This window comes from Atractosteus spatula, chromosome 19, assembly GCF_055471065.1.
Source record: "Atractosteus spatula isolate fAtrSpa1 chromosome 19, fAtrSpa1.hap1, whole genome shotgun sequence".
Taxonomy (NCBI): Eukaryota; Metazoa; Chordata; class Actinopteri; order Semionotiformes; family Lepisosteidae; genus Atractosteus; species Atractosteus spatula.
In genome coordinates this window covers 2,080,068-2,101,671 of record NC_142724.1, presented here as the reverse complement: position 1 = coordinate 2,101,671, position 21,604 = coordinate 2,080,068, and the positions used below count along the sequence as shown (strand labels likewise).

The following is a 21,604-nucleotide window of genomic DNA, read 5'->3' as shown; positions in this document are numbered from 1 at the left end:
GTGCAGTTTGACTGGTAATGGCATTTGCTTCGAGCGCAGGCTGTACTCTATCACCCAGAGGTGGCAAGCTCGAGCCTGCAAGCTGTGTGCAAGATTCCTCTGGATTTGGGTGCAGGGTTTGAATTAGGCAGCCCCACCTCACATCCAATCAGTGTATAACCTACGTTGCTGCAGAACATGCCGCTTGGCTTGATGAGTTAACAGGTCTGCGAAATCAAAATCAATTGGCAATCCCCAAAAAATGAAAATAACAAGAAAGGTTTAAACTAGAGGGGGGACTTTTAGTCCACCTAGCTCATTATTTTAGTATATAACTGAATACATTCTCAAGAACATGCCTGGGCAGCTTGCTCCAGTCACCCACAGTCCTTGGTATGAAGAAGGGCTGCCTATGCAGTGTGTTAAAGCCTTCTATTTGCAGACATTGCTTTGGGTTACAGAGCAAGATTCTTTTCCTCCCACTGATTCAATTCTGCACTTTGCAGCCAGCGCACAACCTTGGAGTTTGCCTGACTTGCCTCTGCGTTACCTTGTTGTGTCCCAGTTTCGGGAAGCAACACAATCTCACTCACAGTTGGCCATGTGCCGAGGCTTGATGATAGAGCCCCGTCCCCAGAAACGGCATTTTCGAAGCGCCCTGGCGCAACGGAGGAGAATGACCTTACAATTGCTAATAAGCCATTTTTGAATAACTCCATGCCCTGCAGGGAACTGTAATACAGCCTGGCTGGAACGCTGCAGTGTGTGATGCAGAAAGAGGGCTGAGACAGGGGCTGTGGACAGAAATCCCAGCGCTGTGAAAGACACATTCCCCGGTGCAGCGGACTCACTGCTGGGCGCACTGCGAGCTCGGCATGTGGGGGTGCTTAAGGAAAAAGAAATACACAGCTGAAAAAAATCGGGGGTTGTCCTGCGGCTTCATTTTAAATTGCATTTCTATTTTTGAACGGCGTCAAGGGTGCTGACCTGGGGTCACTGTCCCAGCCCCAGTCCCAGCGTAAATTAGAAAAAATTAATCTCTCGGTCAAGCTGCCAGTCCAGCCTCTGCGGGCCGGAGGAGGGGGAGCTTTAACCCTTCAGCCGCAGAAGTCAGCTCTCCCAGCCTCCGCACAGCCCACTTTACAAAGGGAGACGCCCCCCGCGGCAGCACCTCAGTGTGCTGCGTTTCAGCACTCCGGTGCCCCAGCGGGCTCCCAGCACTGGCTGGCGCTCCATCACGATCTCCAGTCACCGGGTCACCGGCGCCGCAGGCCCCAGTCCTGCTCTTCTCTTGTGTCAATTGTGTCCAACGGCGGGCTCATCTCTGCAGGGAGGCACGGGGCCAGTTTGTCAAAAGCACGTCTGCTCATCCAACGCGTCAAGCTCTCCTCATATAACGGTCACCTTCGCGTGAAACCGCCTCCTGCAATAGCCTAGCAATCAAGTCGCTAGGCCGTCAATAGGCTTGAGGTTCCTGCTGCAGAGCTCTTGCTTCACGGAGAAGGTGTGCTGGTGTCCCGCCCTGCACACTGCCCCCAGGAGAGAGCGTGTCAAGTGTGTGTGTGTCGCACTCCAGCAAGCCCTCCGTCAAAACATCCTCAGCCAGAGAGTGAACGACACCTCAGCCGTGTTGCCATTTAGATTCTGCGACAGCACATGGTTTTTCGTATTATTTGAGTGACCCCTCTCCCACTGTGCCCGTGGACAGCCCTGTAACAACCTTCCCTGCAGAAGGCCACAGAGTACAGTGCCTACAACAGGAAAGACAGCACTGCCCTCTGCTGTCCGAAATACAGAACTGCATTTCTCTTCCAGCTCGGTGAAACCGCAGCGCTGGGCTTCTTGGTACCATCACACAAAATACCTCACTTTAGATATACTATTGATCAGAGGCATGCACAAAAAAAGAAAATCTCAATATCAATAAATCTGTTTTCCTGACTGATAACATGGCCAGAAGAAGATGAATATTGATTTTACTTTATATACTGTGCCTGTCAATAGCAGTAATTGGAGCTTGATGAGATTTTGTAAAGGTAACAAGCAGGGTTGTCTTTGTTGGCTCAGTTGCTATGAAGGGAAGGACAGAAGAAACAGACACAGATCCTGGCTGAATTCCTGCAGTGTTAGCACCATCTTGTGCCCAAAAAATTGAAAGTGTAGTTTTTAGACGTCTGGAAAGGTAAGGCTAGGAGCTGTGTGTTACTTTAGCACTGCAGACAACGCTAATAACACCCACAGCGGCTGGGACCAGGGCCCTGATCAGACCAGGATTTTTTATTCACTGGACAAAGTCGACATTGGCAGCTGTGGCTGGTAAGTACCAGACTTGTCTCGGGACTTGTCTCTCGGTTCAGTGGCAGAGCAGCTCGTCGCCCGACATGCTGCGATCTCCACCGCGCCTGGACGGAGGCTGAGTGGTGGCTGGAGGGGGTCACCACAGAGCTGCTGACCACTGGAGAGTCAAGACCCCCAGCCCGACTGACCCCAACCCTTCCCAGCGGCGACCAGCCCACCGTGAGCCGCAGAGCAGGGGACAGCGGCCGCAGCTGAGCGGTGTCGAGATCCAGGCTTGAACTGGCAACGGCCGGGCCCTGGAGCTCGGCTCGCCCTCCAGGAAGGAACCGCTCCCAGAGTCGAAGGAATATCCCACTCTGACAGGCGAAAAGAACAGCCTGCTCCGTCTTGAGCAGAGCGCAAAACCCTCAAGGGCCAAGGCAGCCCAGTGGAAACTGTTAAAACACAGAACAGGAGGCACTTCCTTGCACAAAGGATGGTGGGAGTGTGGAACAACCTGTTCTCAAAGGTTACCCCCCGGCTTCTCTCAAGAACCAGCTGGATGAGATCCTGAGATCTATTAGCTACTCACTACAAAACCAGCCGGGAGAAGTGACCGTGCCACACTTGTTGTCATAATAAATGTAGCATTACCTGGATTCACTGGTGCAGTGGTATTGCCATGGTCACATATACCAAACCGCAGCGGGGGAAAAAAATGTTTTCTTCCAATCAAATAGCCAGATGTGATATAGAATTATTCTAATACTGATCATGTAAATCGTATCGAAGCACAGAACACAGCCAAAAACCTTGTACAAGGAACAAGTAAGAGGTTTATTCCAGGCTGAAAAAAAGAAGCAAGAAAGCAAACACAACCTTTCGGCTGTGGAGCCTTCTTCAGGTGGCTCCTTCTTCGAGAAGGCTCCACAGCCGAAAAGTTGTGTTTTCTTTCATGCTTCTTTGTTTCAGCCTGGAAAAAACCTATTACTTGTTCCTTTGCAGCCTGTGCATGCTGACACAGCTCCCCACCTGAACATCTACAACCCTGTACAAGTCTAACTCCTCCAGAGAAAGCCAGCAAACCCAACGAAGACCACAGGCGTGGCAGGAGTGTGGAACCACGCGCCCGGCCTTGTAGCTTCGGATGCTGCCCGAACCTGCAGAGGCTCCTGACTACAGTTAAACACTTGTTTGCTTCTCTGAACGGAAGAATAGAGGCCAGGCAGATCTGATTGTTGACCAATTAACTGCAAACTAGACACAAAATAAAACAAAAACAAATAACAGGAGTTTTATAGATGCTGATGGCCAGGTTTTATTCCAAATCCATTTCTTCCTAGGACAAATGATCAAATAAATGTTGTAAAGATGAAGGTACCATAATAATATCAGCAGTTTGCTGGTGGTGGAAGGAAAGTAAAATCAATACAAATATCATTTCAATGGTCTGACACAAAGGTTATTTTTACCTTCAATATATATTAGTATAATACTGATATATACTAGTAAATACAGATAAATGTTTCCGTATTTATGAGGATTCTTCTATGTTTAGTTCCTCTGAGAAAGTAAAGGTTATCTGATTTATGTGCAGCATGTTTTGGCCAAGCATTTTCAGACAAAAGGACATTGTCATTAAAAAAGCAATGTTTGTTTCTCCAAATTCTAGATTTTCCCACAATAAAAGACGGAAAAAAATGCTATGGGAGAGGAATTTTAATTATCATGCAGTTAATTCACTAATTAATGGGAACACAAAGGCAATGTGTGATCAGCTACCCTTAACCAAGATGTTCTGTCTTTTCCAAACAAAACACAGACAAGACTCAATTATATTGTCGCCTTATAATTAGTGCTGGCCTCTGGATGGCTGTCATGCCAGAGGCGACCAGCAGGGGGAGACAGAGCCTAGCAGTGCTCGAATAGGCTTTGTCCTTCCTCTGAGATCAAAGGAAGAGAAAAGCAGTAGAGAGTGCAGACATCCTACCAGGGAGAAAAGCATCCTTTTAGGATAGCCAACCAAATACAGTAGACTCATCATTGCTAGGTGATCATGCCAGCAGCCGTCTCCTACTGAGAATATTCAGTTTTAACTTGTGGGATCTGTCTATAGTATAACAGGTCACACACACAGACTTGATCTTTATGGCATCACACACACATGTGCCACACCCTTCCACACAGGCCTGGCATCATGCACACGCGTGTGAGCTGGTGTTCCCTGTGTCCCTGTGACTGCATGTCCCACCAAGCAGGGAGAGCTGTGGGGGGCAGGCCAGAGAGACAGGGAGAGAGGGAGAGCAGGGGGGGCCCAGGAGGAGCCTGGGAGCTCTGGGGGTTGTAGCACTTACACAGACCCCAGCCTCTCCACATGACTCCCACCCACACGGCTCACACACCACTCATCTCCTGACTGTGTCACCCACCTGACAGTTGCATTGCAGCCTCACATTGCTAATCTGTGTGTAGGCTGAGCAGATACTGCTTTCTCTACTTTCCTAAAAGGACACATCTTAAATGCTCAGTGGATTACGCCCAGCAGGTCTCTGAGCCTGATTTTCAGCTAATTAGTCACCTATAACAGGGACAGAGATAAGACTTTGACTGCACGGTAGTCTAATCCATTCCAGACTTTAGGAAGTGCCATGCTCTTGTGCAGTCCATACTGATGAAGGAGAAGGGCTAAAACAGTATAAGGGTTATTAACATGACTTTGCATGTTGAGGCTTTTCAGATTTATTAAAAAGGCAGGAAAAAAATTGAAATATCCAGAACCTGGTGTCTCTCTCCTGGCCCTGTCTCTCTCCTCCTCCTGTCCCTGTGTCTCTCCTCTCTCTCTCCTGGCCCTGTCTCTTACCTCTCTCCCTCCTGTCCCTGTCTCTCTCCTCTCTCCCTCCTGTCCCTGTCTCTCTCTCCCTCCTGTCCCTATCTCTCTCCTCTCTCCCTCCTGTCCCTGTCTCTCCTCTCTCTCTTCTGGCCCTGTCTCTCTCCTCTCTCCTTCCTGTCCCTGTGTCTCTCCTCTCTCTCTCCTGGCCCTGTCTCTTACCTCTCTCCCTCCTGTCCCTGTCTCTCTCCTCTCTCCCTCCTGTCCCTATCTCTCTCCTCTCTCCCACCTGTCCCTATCTCTCTCCTCTCTCCCTCCTGTCCCTGTCTCTCTCTCCCTCCTGTCCCTATCTCTCTCCTCTCTCCCACCTGTCCCTATCTCTCTCCTCTCTCCCTCCTGTCCCTGTCTCTCTCTCCCTCCTGTCCCTATCTCTCTCCTCTCTCCCACCTGTCCCTATCTCTCTCCTCTCTCCCTCCTGTCCCTGTCTCTCTCTCCCTCCTGTCCCTATCTCTCTCCTCTCTCCCTCCTGTCCCTGTCTCTCTCTCCCTCCTGTCCCTATCTCTCTCCTCTCTCCCTCCTGTCCCTGTCTCTCCTCTCTCTCTTCTGGCCCTGTCTCTCTCCTCTCTCCCTCCTGTCCCTGTGTCTCTCCTCTCTCTCTCCTGGCCCTGTCTCTTACCTCTCTCCCTCCTGTCCCTGTCTCTCTCCTCTCTCCCTCCTGTCCCTATCTCTCTCCTCTCTCCCACCTGTCCCTATCTCTCTCCTCTCTCCCTCCTGTCCCTGTCTCTCTCTCCCTCCTGTCCCTATCTCTCTCCTCTCTCCCACCTGTCCCTATCGCTCTCCTCTCTCCCTCCTGTCCCTGTCTCTCTCTCCCTCCTGTCCCTATCTCTCTCCTCTCTCCCACCTGTCCCTATCTCTCTCCTCTCTCCCTCCTGTCCCTGTCTCTCTCTCCCTCCTGTCCCTATCTCTCTCCTCTCTCCCACCTGTCCCTATCTCTCTCCTCTCTCCCTCCTGTCCCTGTCTCTCCTCTCCCTCCTGTCCCTATCTCTCTCCTCTCTCCCACCTGTCCCTATCTCTCTCCTCTCTCCCTCCTGTCCCTGTCTCTCTCTCCCTCCTGTCCCTATCTCTCTCCTCTCTCCCACCTGTCCCTATCTCTCTCCTCTCTCCCTCCTGTCCCTGTCTCTCCTCTCCCTCCTGTCCCTATCTCTCTCCTCTCTCCCACCTGTCCCTATCTCTCTCCTCTCTCCCACCTGTCCCTGTCTCTCCTCTCCCTCCTGTCCCTGTCTCTCCTCTCCCTCCTGTCCCTGTCTCTCTCTCCCTCCTGTCCCTGTCTCTCTCTCCCTCCTGTCCCTATCTCTCTCCTCTCTCCCTCCTGTCCCTGTCTCTCCTCTCCCTCCTGTCCCTGTCAAGGTCACCAGCTCAGAAGCGGAAGCCACCAGCTCAGCCTCAGCCACCCCTCACCACTAGGTATCTGATTTCGCTAATCAATGGAGACAGTTTGACTGCGAGGGAAAAAAACAGCTCTGCTCTCACCGCCGCATAAATGCAGTGGAAACAAATCCAAAGAACAGGATCACTTTCCACACAGCCAGCGCCCCCCCCTCCCCCCCCGTACTGGCACACACTGCCCACTGGCCACCCAGCCGCCCTGGCGGAGCCCGCGGGACGAGCGGGTCCGGGGGTCAGGAAGAGGAAGCTGTGCGCGGAGAGTAATCCCCGATAATCCCGGGCCTGAGGAGTGAGGGGTGTGTTTGCATGGGGGAGGTGAGGAGCAGCACCACGATCGTCGCCAAGGTGCTCTGCCCAGCCCGGAGCCCTGCGGCCCAGCAGCGGCGCCAGCTATCACAGACACCTACAGGCGCCTCCCCTTCGGGCCAGGGCGGCTGGGGACAGAGCCGAGCGCCAGGCACCCCCTGTGGAGGGGCTGTGGGAGGCCGTGCAGCCACTGGGGGATGAGAACCAGCCAGGGTGGCTCTCAAACCCGCCTTCTGCTCCAGAAACACTGGGAAGGGCGACAGATGCAAATCCACTGATGTGTTACTATTAAATTCAACAGTTATGGAAAATGATCTGTGCTGCACTTCGCCGTGGTGCGACACGACAGGGGAATGAACTTTTGTACCAGTCACGCTTGCCACATGACAGAAGCACAGAATGAAGCACACCGGGAGAAGGCCCCACAGCCGAAACGTTGTGTTTCTTTTCTTCTCTCTCCAGCAGGGAATACACCTTCCTTTGCAGCCTGCGCAGGCTGATGCAGCTACTTTCTTGAACTACATGTCCAGTGAAATAGAAACAAGGAATTGGGTGGGATGACCTTTGCTATCACAGTGCACATGACTCTACAGACCTCAACCCAGAGTTTCAGAATTTCTGCCGTTCTCTAAACCCAAAATCACCCTCCCTCCAGCAGGTGAGACCCAGTGCTCTGCTGTGCCACAGATTGCACTTCAGGACTGACCACAGGCTGCACTGCAGGACTGACCACAGGCTGCACTGCAGGACTGACCACAAGCTGCACTGCAGGACTGACCACAGGCTGCACTGCAGGACTGACCACAGGCTGCACTGTAGGACTGACCACAGGCTGCACTGCAGGACTGACCACAGGCTGCACTGCCAGGTTTGAGCAGAAGCACCGCGATGCATGAAGTGGAAACACTGATTGCTGCAAATTGCTTTCAGGAAGTCAAAGGCTTAAAATTCAATTACAGCCACTCACAGACACAATAGCTACACCTCCCAGAGCACACTCGAGACGTGTTAATGACTTGGCGTCCACCTGTCTGCACAGACTGCTAAGAATAGGTGCTGGTAATGAGAGTGGTCCTGCAGCGCGTCAGGTTCTGTATGCCAGGCTGTTGCTTTGAAAAATGGCTTCGGGAGTTTGGAGCTCAAAACCAGCCAGCGTCCCCTTGTGCCCATGGGTATCTGTGTATGGCGCTGCAACATGTTACAGCCTCCCCCAGCCAGCCACACTACTGCCAAACTACTGCCCTGTTACTGCCTTATTACTGCACTATTACTACCCCACTAACGTCCTGTTACTGCACCACTACTGGCCCACTACTACTTTCTTACTGCCTCGTTACTGCCTTATTACAGCACTATTATTACCCCACTACTGCCTAATTACTGCTCCACTACTGCCCTCTTACTGCACTATTCCTGCTCCACTACAGGCCTGTTACTGCACTATTACTGCTCCACTACTCCCCTATTACTGCACTATTACTGTTCCACTCCAGGCCTGTTACTGCCCTATTACTGCACTATTACTGCTCCACTACTGCCCTATTACTGCACTATTACTGTTCAACTCCAGGCCTGTTACTGCCCTATTACTGCACTATTACTGTTCCATTCCAGGCCTATTACTGCACTATTACTGCTCCACTACTGCCCTATTACTGCACTATTACTGCTCCACTACAGGCCTGTTACTGCACTATTACTGCTCCACTACTGCACTATTACTCCCCTATTGCTGCCCTATATCCACCCTATTACTGGCCTGTGTCTTTGTGGACGTGTGGGTGGGCCAGTGGCTGGACTGGACCAGACAGTTGCGTGTCCTGACGGTGGACAGAGGGTCCCGCAGGTGCTGTTGAGGGGTCACTCCCAGAGTGGGGGAGATGAGAGAGTGGGGTTCACCAGTGCCAAGTTCAGCTAGCGAGCCCAGCTCACTGATATTGACCGCTGTGGCAGTGTAACAGCACAGGAGGCTACAGATCTGTACAACCATGTCAGACATCGAGAGGCTGATTAGTTGTGTGCATTGGATTTGCTTCAGGACACTTTAGTACCATAACAAAAAAAACAGAACCTCCAGTCATACAGAAACAGAAAATGAGAAGGAAAGCCCTCTGCATCACAGTGTGTGTGACTCTGTGATGAACTGAGTGAAGATCTGAGCTCATAAAGAGCCCTGAGAGCCCTCAGCCACACCAGAGCTGCAGGTCTTCTGTAGTCCTCTAAACCTAAATCCATGCAAAATAGCTTTACCACAGTCTCGTCCAGTTAATAATTTAGCATCAAGGACATTGATTAAGCAGCGGGCTCCACACCTTCTCCACGGACCTATTAATCTGCATCTTGACATGATACATAACCGCATATTAATAATAAAGGAACCCCCTACACACATGCACCAGAGAAGCAGAAGGCTAATCTGACTCCCATTGCAGCCCAACGTGTAAATAAAAGCCCCTTGATGTTTCCCTGCAGTGATATCAGAAAGAAGAAAAAACGGCCACTGTTGCCATGACAATGCGGTTGCCGAGGCGTCTGTCAGAACTGAGCTGCATGTCCCCAAGGAGAAGGTCTCTGGAAGGCCAGACTGTCTCCTCACTGCCTTGTGCGACTGCATTTACCCTCCCTCATCCGGGAAGGAAACAACACCCCCGAACCAAGTTTTGTTCCTAGCATGCCCAGCTCTTCAGAACTGGTTTGAGTTTCACACAGTCTAGTACAAAAAATGTGGATTTCTCCCACCATTCAGATGGAGACCAGCAGGGAGACACGACTGGGCCAGGTTCAGCACAGGACAGACATCTCATTTCCAAGAGCTAGACCTCGGCAGTGGTCTTTACTGATCAGGGAGCAGGGAACACGGCGATACATCCTAGCAACTACTCCTGCCTCTTCTGGTGCCTTTAACAAGAGGCGTTTAGTCAAATGCTAATTTTGGATGAAACAGATATACCCTGGAATCATATTTAACGATTATTCATTTTATTTAGCAGAATGTGACCTTCCTTTTCACATCTCTTGACAAACGTTTCACAATCATCAAGGCTGCCACACTGACAGATCTAAGCAGAGTTAATAAAAATACTCTACTAATACAATTCCCACACCCACAATGTAAATTAAATGACTTTGCCACCTTTCGGGGGATAGGAGGAACCAGAAAAAAACCTGGGGAGCACGTGGACACTTAAGAACTTCATGATCTGGCAGATCAGATCATGCCAGCAGCCATATCACCCTGCAGCTCCCAGCTGGCAGCCCACTGGAGCTCAGCAGGCGCGAGCCCGGCCAGTACCTGGATGGAAGACCTCCTGGGAAAAATACCACTCATGGCCTCCTAATAATCCCCATCTCTGAACTGGCTTCATCGGTCTTTTCTCCTCCCCACAGAGAGCTGGTGTGTGGGGGGCGGACTGGAGCACTATGGAGGGGAGTCCCTATTACCTGTAAAGCGCTTTGAGTAAAGTGTCCAGAAAAGCGGTACATAAGTGTCAGCAATTAATTATTAATTATGAGCCGTGGGGGCAGCAGCACAACCTGGCACCATGCTGTATCCTTGTATTGAAAATGTATTACTGTAAATGTACACAGTGCCTTGGTGTGCTCTTGTGCCTGTACCACGCCTGGGCTGTTTTCTGTTTTGCTTAACCGTAAGTACCCATCCGCCCTGCAATGTTCTCAACAACCCTCTGTGCTCTCACGCTCAGCTCTGCTGTGTACCCATGGGGTACCACAGCAAACGCTGAGGCACAACACAACAGCCAAGATCTACCCACGATCTGCACAATCCCGATTTTTCATTCGCCTCTTAGACAGTGCTGATCCGCTGCGATTCGTACTGCTAATACCTGCTGCAGGCCTACATGACATAAGGAGAATTTATTTTCATGGCCCAGGGGACTAGTAGGTACAGTTACTCTCCTGGGGCCAGCGTGTGTTACAGCCCTTATACATTTGAATGGATTTAAATCAACGGGCCTATACACTGTGTGTGAATGCGAAGTGGAAATATTTCTTGGATCCGCCTCCGTTAATACAAGGCCCATATGCTGGAAGGCTGGAAGTACATTAGATGTCAAGCAGCGTTGATCAAATAAATACTTATAGGGTGAGCACTGTAACACATTCTGCGTGATGAGTCATGTGTCAGAGTGAGGACTTTAATTGCTACAATGAGTCAGTGTTATAGTCTGTGCTGAACATCCTCCTTCTCCGTGCTGCTTGTCTTTTTTTGTGCTGAGCTGAGCGACATCAGAGGTGAAGGGACCTGAGCTTCAGCCCTGACCCACGCCAGGGGGGACGACAGCCTTTATCAGAACACACCATAGTGAATTTCACTGACTTACTCTGCTCCACCATGCTCGTACTGGACACGGGGTTTACTCTGCCATGATGGCTCACAGTCTGTGCGATGCTTCACCACGCACTGCCAAGCCCTGAGCCTGATTTCACTCTGTTTTTCAACACTATACACTGCCCTTTACCACGGTACATCACGATGGATCTGCAGGGCGATGAGGTTTATATTTCCAGGACTCACGGTCCTGGCAGGTCTGCACAAGGAGGTAAGACGAATTTATCTTGTTGTATTTAAAAACAAGATGGAGAGTCTGTTCATCTTACGACTCCCCACCCCTCACCCTGTTACAGAACAGAGCCATCACCTACTGAACTCGCAGAGAGCGGATCTGAAAAACTACATTCTTTCATCTTAAATTCTTTCTATAATATAATACCTTTTAACACACAAAATGTTATTCATTTAAGCAGAAACTGCAATTAGGGGATGTGACAGGTGAAATGTGACCAGGTTTAGCTGCAAGCTGGTGCCTCGTCAGCCCGACCGCTGACAGTGAACGACCTCTCTCCTGGAGAGATCGGCAGGGGTTCGACTTACACCACTACTGCACTGTACTCTACTGGACTGGAGTGTTGAATGGGCTGTTGTTCTCTGCTCTTGTGCCCTGTCTGAAGGGGCCAGGAAAAAACACTTAATCAAAAGCAGCTTTTTCCTATTATGCTCATGCTCAGTGTGCTTGGGCCACTGTCAGATGCTCTGTGCAGTTCACTCTTTCACGACACTGAAAGACACAGTCTTCCTTAAGACCGAAAGTCTTGAGACGTACACACGGCCGTTTTTGTGCCAGTGTGTTTTTCTGCAGCTAGACCGGCCTGCAGAGGGCGCAGTGGAGTCTCTGGCTGAGGTTTTTAGATGTTGCAAAAGTTTCCAAACTGAAGTTAACAGCCTTTAAGCACATGATGCCCCGGAGTCACAGGGAACAGTGAGGGTTTCAGCAAGATGAAACAACAGCAAATTCACCAAAAGCAATGAAGAGAAACGATTAAAAAACCTTCAGCACCAACTGAGAAAAACACTTCAAACTCATGGTTGTTTTAATTTAATCTTTTTAGCCAGTGATCCATCCCTCCTAAGGCAGAAGTATTGTGGATCCACCCTAAGAAAGGGTGAAATAGGCTGTAATGACTTGGCCACATGTTGGCCAGATGACTATCACAGTACATGTAATCATCATGTGTGGAGCAAGCATGTGGTTGAGTGGACGGTCATACCCAGGATCTCCTGATGCAGTGCTAACCCACTGGGCTGAGCTGCATTGCACTTTATTTTAAAACACATTCTGTGTTTACATTTATGTGCAGAGGGGCTGAGGGGACCTGTCCTCACAGTGACCTGCTGCCTGGGCCTGTCCTCACAGGGACCTGCTGCCCTCTCCCCGGCCTGCAGGGGGGGCCTGTCCTCACAGTGACCTGCTGCCTGGGCCTGTCCTCACAGGGACCTGCTGCCTTCTCTCCGGCCTGCAGGGGGGGCCTGTCCTCACAGTGACCTGCTGCCTGGGCCTGTCCTCACAGGGACCTGCTGCCCTCTCCCCGGCCTGCAGGGGGGGCCTGTCCTCACAGTGACCTGCTGCCCTCTCCCCGGCCTGCAGGGGGGGCCTGTCCTCACAGTGACCTGCTGCCTGGGCCTGTCCTCACAGGGACCTGCTGCCCTCTCCCCGGCCTGCAGGGGGGGCCTGTCCTCACAGTGACCTGCTGCCCTCTCCCCGGCCTGCAGGGGGGGCCTGTCCTCACAGTGACCTGCTGCCTGGGCCTGTCCTCACAGGGACCTGCTGCCCTCTCCCCGGCCTGCAGGGGGGGCCTGTCCTCACAGTGACCTGCTGCCCTCTCCCCGGCCTGCAGGGGGGGCCTGTCCTCACAGTGACCTGCTGCCTGGGCCTGTCCTCACAGGGACCTGCTGCCCTCTCCCCGGCCTGCAGGGGGGGCCTGTCCTCACAGGGACCTGCTGCCCTCTCCCCGGCCTGCAGGGGGGGCCTGTCCTCACAGCGACTGGTTGCCAGTACGGCAGCAGCCCTCTGATACCTCGAAGCCGAGTTGCTCGCCCTGCAGTCACAGCGGCCGCGGCTGAAGAAAGCAGAAGTAGGCCCGGCGGCAGGAAACTCTTGCTCAAGCGCTGCATAGCCCGCAGGCACCAGAGCGGCGGGCGGCGGTGCCTGGGACTGTGCCACTCCGCTGGCACTTCTGCACGCCCTGCGCGCTCCCAGGACTTTCCCAGGGCCAGGGCAGATCGATAGGGAAATAAACTGAGCCACCGCCTGACTCCCAGCGCGCTGAGCTCACGTTAAACAGCTCCAGTCCGGGAAGCTCTCCGCACAGGACATTAATCTTAACGATTGTGTGCCTAAGCAGCTGGCGAGAAGCTCTTCATGTTTCTTTTACTCAATTAGGTCCAATTTCCTGTACTTGTGTCGGTCTTGCGATGGGGTGGGGGTGGTATCACATTTTCGGGCGACAGTTATTTTCCTGGTCGGCCGTCCCGCGCTGCAGGACAGAACCAGGCCGGGCCAGGTTGGGTCCGGGCGGCGCTCTGGGGGCTGTGCCCACCAGCAGGGCTGAGGCAGGGCTCTGTCCAGCGACAGGGCTGCCGCCTGGGGCAAATCACCCTGTCTGAGGCGTGTCCAGGGTAAATAAGGGCAACGGCGGAGTTTCCACACTCCCCTTCCAAACCCTGATAAACCTGATCTGGGGGGGGGTGCGTCGAGCAGCGCCATCAGAGCTCTCCACTCCAGCGGAGCCTGAGCACCTCTCTCCCGACCCCCGGTGGCGCTCAGCGCGCAAGGGCACCGCGGGGGACGGCCAAGGTCACTGTCACGCGTGTGCTCCGAGACCAACAGAAAAACCAGCGACTTCTCCCCGACCTGTTGCGCGCTCCGCACACAGCAGAGGGCCCGGTGTTCCGGTGTCTCACGAACCCGCCCTCCTCCGGGCTCCGGCACCGGTCGCTGAGGGGATCATCCCCACCGCCCCCAGGAGTACTTCAATACGGACACAGCGGTCGAGGAACGGACAGAAACAGGAGGCTCCCGGGTTGTCTGAAGGAGGTTTCTTGCTGAGCGGTGCCTGTTCCTCGCCCGCCCCCCCAGTGCCCACCGCGCTCATTCCTGTGATTTCCTACACATCGTAATCACTGATATGGGTCTACAACAGTTGACACAATAAATACTGCCGGACAGTCACTGTCTAATCACAGTGCACAGAGGAAAAGGTAAAATAAACGTCTCGTGGAAATCCGCTTTGGTAAAGTCTAATACAGCACTACAATATAGCGCCAGATACGACGGCAGTGCGGTACCCCGACTAAATTATTATTATCGCTGCTGTGGTTGTTGTCGTAGCACCTGCAGCTTCATGCCACCACTCGCTTTCCTCACTATAATATTTGTTTTTATTAGGAAAAGCGATAATCTGACCCTTTTACTTCTGATCTCTGTGACAACCACAATAATAATGATGATGAGGAGGAGGAGGATTCCTCGCAGGACCGCGGTCCCCTGCCCGCTCCCGAGCGCGGCGGCGCTTCGCCCCGATTCGCTTATTGATCCCGGTCATTGACGATTCCAGTCATGCCTACAGGTGCCCACATATCAGCGAGCAGCACCTCCACCACACCCCACCCCCACAAAAAAAAGACAGAAGTGTGGGTACCCACCTCCCTCCTGCGCGCCGGCGCCGGGGTCTCTGTCCGGGGAGCCCGGGCTGGACTCGTCGCACTCGAAAAGCTGGTTGATCTCCCCTCTCCCGTCGCCCAGAGCCCAGGTCCCCTCTGCCTTGCCAGAGAAAGCGGTGACGGTGAACCTCTGGCTCATGCTGGTGCCGTGTCCGTGACGAGACTAGACAGCGGGACCGCGGAGCGACGCGCCTTCGCCTGCTTGTCTCGCGCTGGGCGCAGGAATTCTCGGGTGGGCGGGGGGGGGAGACGGGACCCGGCGCGAGGAGGCGGCTGGACAGTGTCCCGGAGGCGCGCGGCTTGTCCGGGCTTGCTGACCACGAGCCCTGTCACGGCGGTCTCTTTCCGCCGTGGGGTTTATTTTATCCGGTCCTGTCGCAGTCACTCGCTCAACCTTTTTTTTCCGATTGTAGACCTAAGATACAACAGTCAAGCTCACATCAACCAGTGTCCGCCTCTAACCGCGTCTCTGGGTCCTAAAGCCGTTTCCCTCCCAGGACTGTCGGTGCAACAGTGAAACTTGACGCCGTAAACTTTGGATAGAAAACGTTGTTTTTCTTTTAAATCATGTGACTTTCCTCGAAAGCGTATCCTGTCTTTGAAAGTACCCCCGGATTGTTATCCTAACGTGTGCTTTAATTCCCTTTCTCCTTTTTCCGATCATTTGAAACGGAGTTGTGAGCTCCCTCTCTCTGTCTCTCACGCCCTTGGCGGTCTGTGGTCACGCACAGGTACGCGTCTCCACCGGACAGGCAGTCAGCAGCTGCCGCTTTTCCAGCTGGGCGTCTTTGAGAACACGGGTGTGAAAGCGCTGGTCACAGGCTGGGCTTCTCCTTGCAACGTCGGCTGGGACGCATTTCTCTTTATCACACGTCTTCCAGCTTTGCTATTTGGTTAATTCTGCAGGCTATATTTGTCCCCTGCAAGGCTAAAGCGCTTTAGTCTCGCTTGTGCCACGGAACAGTGAACTCTGCAGGACCCCTGACGGTACAGGCCCATCCCTGGCTAGTTAAAACGTCTTAAGCACTAAGTATGGACGGGTTTTTAACCATAATTGCGGTCCTGACTTGTTTAAATGAGCTGCTTTGAAGAAGCTACCCATGAAAAAGACTTAGGTGTTTATATTGGCACATCGTTTTCGTCTATGAAACATTGCGGGAAAGCAAAAAGAAAAGACAAACAGAAGGTCGGGAGATATAGTTAAACATGTAGAATTTAAATTAACGGGTGTTGGGTTAAAATTGCACAATGCGCAAGTAAGACCTCATTTAGGATATTGTGCTCAATTATAGTGACCATGATACCGAACAGACATCGCCACTCTGGAATCAGTCCAATCAAGAGGAACCCGATTCATTCCCAGGCTCAAAGGAACATCCTTTCCCAACTGGCTGTAAGAGCTGTACTTTTTCAGTCTTGGACAGAGAAGATTATGAGGAGACCCGGTTTACCATCCCCGAAGTCATTGACAGTGTTTAAAATCGATCATGAAACACTTATCGGAGAACACAGGTGTACTCACACAAAGGGTTTGGGGAGACTGGAACAACCTCTTTAGGTTTCTAGTTGCTGATCGATCAGAAAATCTCATCCTTGAACCTATCAATGGTGTAGCCTGTTCCTGACTCCCACAACCCTTTGTGTAAAGAAGGGTCTCCTGTTCTCAATTTTAAACGCATTTCCCCTTAGCATCTTCTTGTGTCCCCTCTTTGTGTCATTTGTCAATGGCTTGGAGGGTTTTGACTATTCAAATCATGTCCCCCAGTAATATTCCCTGTTAGTGACCAAAATATTCAGATAATTTAGCCTGTCAGAGTAGGACATTCTTTAAACCAAAATATCTCGCTTCCCTGCAAATCCGCAATCTACATAATCCAACAGAGGTTTTGCTAGTGCGTTGTATTATCTTAATTTATTCAGATTCTACACTGTAGACTGTACATCAGGGTGTCACATTTATATCTCATATATTAAGATGTAGAGAAACCATTCAAATAAATGGATTAGTTCTGCACATCGTGTGGGAAGCTGAATTGAATGTCAGGTAATAGGGAGCAGTTCTGCACTGTGTGGGCACTTTGTTGGCTGAGCTTTGGATGAGTCTTCTCCATAATTATCCCTGATTTCAGCCGGCATAAACTCAAGAGAGGTGACTGGAGGTCCTCGGTGGGATCTGATCTCGTCAGTCATAAATATTTCACAGAATGAAATGCAGAGAGTCAGGCGGTGCAAAACACTGATTTCTGCTGTTCCAGCGGTTTCTGGTACAGTACCTGAATGCTGCTGTAGTGCAATAATCTGTTCACTGCCAGCCTCCATCTGCAAGGCATCAGAGCCCCCTGACAACACATGAAGGTGACCAGTCGTCGTCCGGGAGGGTCTGTGTGCCTGCAGGTTATCATGTCGGCCTGACTCCAACATGCTCATTAGCCCATTCATGGTTTAAGAGGACTAATTCGCAGTAACAGCTTCTCCTGGTTCTTGAATTCACAGTGTTTTACACTGGCCCCTCAGGACCAGGGCTGGACACCCCTCAGTTATTCAGTGAGCTCATTTCGAATACAGGGGGGTTATGCCCTTTGCCACAACATATCTGCCTTTCCCAATTTCTGATAGATACTGCTGCTCTGTTGCCCTCATAGCTCTGATGCAGAGTGTAAATGAGGCATTCAAGAATTCTAATTTGCATCAGGTGTGTAATTTGCTTGCGAGTGTCGTTCAGGCAAGCACAGCTGGAAGAAGAAGCCAGTTGGTGTCTTACATGTAGCAGCTGGAACCACTCTGAATGACAGTGGAGTCCAGCCACACACCCTGGGGGTCTGCCCCTCTCCCTCAGCCTTTCTGAACATCACAGACCAGAGACAAACACAAACAAGGCCTCCTCTGTGAGTGACCTCCTCTTGGCTAGAAGCACAATTGTCTTCTTTGTCCTTCTCTTCTGTTTCTAAGGGAAAAAAATGATTTTCCAGAGCTTGGCTTTTCACAAAAAGAATTAATCGGACTGTTCGTGCATAAATTCATATCTGGGACTCCGGCTGCAATATTACAACCCACCAGCAGGTGGCAGCGCTGCCCCAGCCGACAGCTGTCTTTCAGCGGTATTGACGCGCTCCTGAAGGAACTACAGTCCGGTAAATTGCGTTATTTTACGTCAGACTTATTATATCAGACTTAGCATTGCTTCGCTGAAAAGCACAGTGCTCTATTCTGCAGGATTTATTTGATGGCCTGGGTATTTTCGTTTTAAGTTTTATTTTATACCGGCTTATAAGGGTCCTAGTTTTAATAAAGGTTCTACTTTTGAACGCGATTGCTAATAAAAAATATCCCATCGTTCGTATCGAAACGTGACCGGCCTGCCTCCTCGGAGGCCGGATGACTTACTGACATGTCAGTGCTGCGGCGTCCTTCCCCACCTCAAGGAGCGCCGCTAAGTTAAAGACAACTCGTCTTCCATCTGCTGGAGGCCGGGAGGGTTGCAGGAGAGACTGCACCTACCTTAACGCCGTCGCGTTACATCTAAGGACGACCCATCGTTACTGCGGGCAGCGCAGGAACACGGTTAGCGCGAAGTCCTCACATGCACCGGGGCGTGCAGTGGTCGCACAACAGCGGCTGCACTCGATCGGAGAGCCATTAGGCCCGTAGCAGAAGCTGTGATCGGAATCACCGATACCTTTGTGACGTAATTACAGTCAATCATATATTTGATATACATTTGCAATACATTTATATTTATATCTATATTCACATCTATATTTATATTCATATGCGTGATACGTTTTTTTCTGCGTACTGTTCTGTTCTGGTTTGTTCTTTGTGTGTCCTGGACTGTGAGTAACTCTTTTAGTGCACCCCTCACTGTACTGATTGTATTATTATTATTGTATCATTCATTACACTGTGGCTGTGTTGTCTGTGTAAAGCTGCTGTTGCACTGCAATTTCCCTCACGGGATCAATAAAGTATCCATCTATTTTGGCCTATACGACGGCTAATACACATTAATGAAATAAATCAAGCCGCTTCGTACAGAATGTACACAATCGATATGTACAGAGTTCTAAAATGAGTTATAAAACTAACAGGATCTTGCCAGTACATCCGAGCAAACTAATCTTAGGTTTGCTGGAAGCCCACGCAGACCTGACGAAGTTTCTACCCCGAAAACGCGAAGCGAAGACTGAAGTGTGGTGAGCACCCTTTCAGGAATCGATACGGAATAATCAATCGACAGCCGACAAGCAGGCCAGAACAGTATTGTCAGCTGCTGAGGTGCGGTGGTGCGGGGGTGGTGTTTTCGTCATTTCGAACTCCCTTCGTCTGCGAAAAGCAGATTTTGTTTCTGTTTTGATTTGGTGCTATAGCGAACAGCAAGACGCCCTCCCGCTTTCTAGGGGAAGAAGTGCTCTGCGATGTCCTGGAAGATCAGGGCGGAAGGGCTCGGGTTCCCGCTGACGGCGCGCCTCTGACTCACCCGGACGAGGCGGCTAAAAACGGAGCAACAGCGTGACCACACAGCTGATGAGCGAAGGAAAGACGAGCACAGCACAGGCGAGGCGAATTCGCCCCTTGCTGTTGTTCCCGCAGACCTCCAAACAGCTCAAGCGGCCTGAACGATATTGCGCTGTTTGCGAAGGTGTGTGCTTATTTAAATAATTACCCGTTTTCTCTATAGAGGCACATGCGGTGCTGCAGGACAGCACACGTACTGTAGGTAATAGCATCATGCATTTTAAACTAGGGCCTGTTAAACAACGTTTGTGTTCCGCGGCCATAGATGATGCGTTATCGACAGGTTCAATTCGTTTACCAAATACTATTATTGACGAACACGACATTCTAGTAACCGTTACTGAGATCCAGAACGTAAACGTCTGTATCTGTATTTGTTCCTGCATGCACTTTAAACACACATATATCAGGTGAAGATAGCGCATTTTGACGTTACACTAGTTTATTTTCAGAAGTGTTATTTCTTATTCTGCCAGCTTAATGACCTTTGAGAAAATACATGACTCCGAGATACGGCCTATTCTTTATCTTAAAATGATCTACTGTAGATTCATGAACTACTGAAGGACACGGCATCAGAGCGTGAGGTGGTTATGTCTCCCTGTCCTCACTAGGTGTCGCTGTTGAACACGGTCAGAGACCAGATGTGACAACACTGAAAATAAGTGGTTGATCATTTTTTTGTCCTAAGATAATATATAATATATATTATTGTGCCCACTGGCTGAGGTCTCCATTTCTCCAACAACAGCGTCGGTATGATGATACACAGAGATTACAGGCTTTATTTAGAGGAATTTGAGGTTTCGGGGCCAAAGAGTGTGTCTGATCGAGTCTCATATAAACAGCGCTCACATAAACAGCTGGCAGGAAAGGGCCGTCTGAGGTTGTCTGCGCTCCTGTCAGTAAGCCTGTGCTGGTAAACTTCTGGGAAGTGGAGCCCAAAATCTTGCAAAATTAAAACATAAAATCAGAACCGGAACAGCTTTTAACTGGATCTGTAGGCCGAAATCTCGGGGTGTGGGCTGGGACGGTGCAGGATGTGACAACGACCCCACCCACGCTGCAGGCTGGCCCGGCGCTGGCGTGCAGGTCTGCGGCTAAGAGGGGTTCGTTCGCACTCGGGTTTATAGCGCCTTGCAAGGCGAAAGCAGTGGCCCTGCCAGTGTGCCGCCGGCTCAGACAGACAGGACATGTGTGAGGCCGCTGAGCGTCTGTGCTCCCGAGACGAGCTGGGAGAAGCGTGCAGTGGGGAGGTCTATCCGATTCCTGCCTGCCAGCAGCCCGCCAGGCTACAGATCCGGATCCTTTCCCCCCCAGACAGCCCAGAACAGCAGCTCTGTGTCTCCGGCGGGTAGCTCGCGCACGTGTCGCTGGCGGGGGGGCGTGTGCTGACATGTCCGGGCCTTCCTTCGCCTCCCGCCTGCGGCTGGCGTGTCTGTGGAAGGAATGTGAGCAGCGTGGGTGACACCAGCCTGCTTGAACAGGGTGAGCGGAGAACCTGCCGCAGCTGCCCCCTGAGAGCCGGACCCCACGACGGGGGGGCCGCGGTTTAGGTGGAAGTCCGCAGGAGCCGGGCTGCACGCGTGAGGCACACGGACCCTGCCCAGCTCCCACTGCTAGACCAGGAGATCCGGCGATCTGTCAGGGCAGGTATCCATCACAAGGCTGAGCAACACGAGCCCCTCACTGACTCACTGTCCTCGAGATATCAACTGCCTCCTGCTGCTATTTTTCTGGAGCTGGGGGATTTCCAGTTTCCCGTTTTTCAAGCCTTCTTGTCTTTCTTTTTTAGAACAGCTTCTGCTGTTGCGGCGGCGAGCACACAGGGGCCGGGCTTTCCCGCAGGCAGCGAGCTCACCTGCGTGTCTTCGCTGCAGGGGGGACTGCTTTCTGCAGGGGCTGAGTTTCCTGCTTCGCCACCATGCTGAGTCTGAATGGAGTGAACCGCAGGCAGACTCTGTCTCGAGTAAAGACGCGTGCTAAGATAAAACCCGAGCAAGAATGGATCTACATGATGTGTCCTGATGGAGCTCACAATTCCTTCCAGGACGAACTCCATTCTTCTGGAATTGTACATTGAAAATGGGTTATCTAGGGCCGTGGCCTGTCAGGGGGTCCAGTCCACGTCTCGAATGGCTGGTACATCTGCAGGCTTTAGCGCAGAAGAACCTGAAGTTAGAAGAGAGTAGAAGATATTCAGCCAGTCCAGTTCAGCCCTGCTCCAGCTGCGT

At 51.5% G+C, this 21,604-nt stretch overlaps 1 protein-coding gene across 2 annotated transcripts in view; it reads right to left on the bottom strand.

The window, feature by feature from the left end:
• slc12a5a (solute carrier family 12 member 5a) overlaps window positions 1-14,994 on the bottom strand; it is a 174,664-nt gene extending 159,670 nt beyond the window's left edge. For both annotated transcript variants that reach the window (XM_088937802.1, XM_088937803.1), the window contains exon 1: window positions 14,838-14,994. In XM_088937802.1, the coding sequence (XP_088793928.1) occupies window positions 14,838-14,994 (157 nt within the window). The remainder of the gene's footprint in view (window positions 1-14,837) is intronic.
• Between the last annotated feature and the right edge of the window lie 6,610 nt (window positions 14,995-21,604).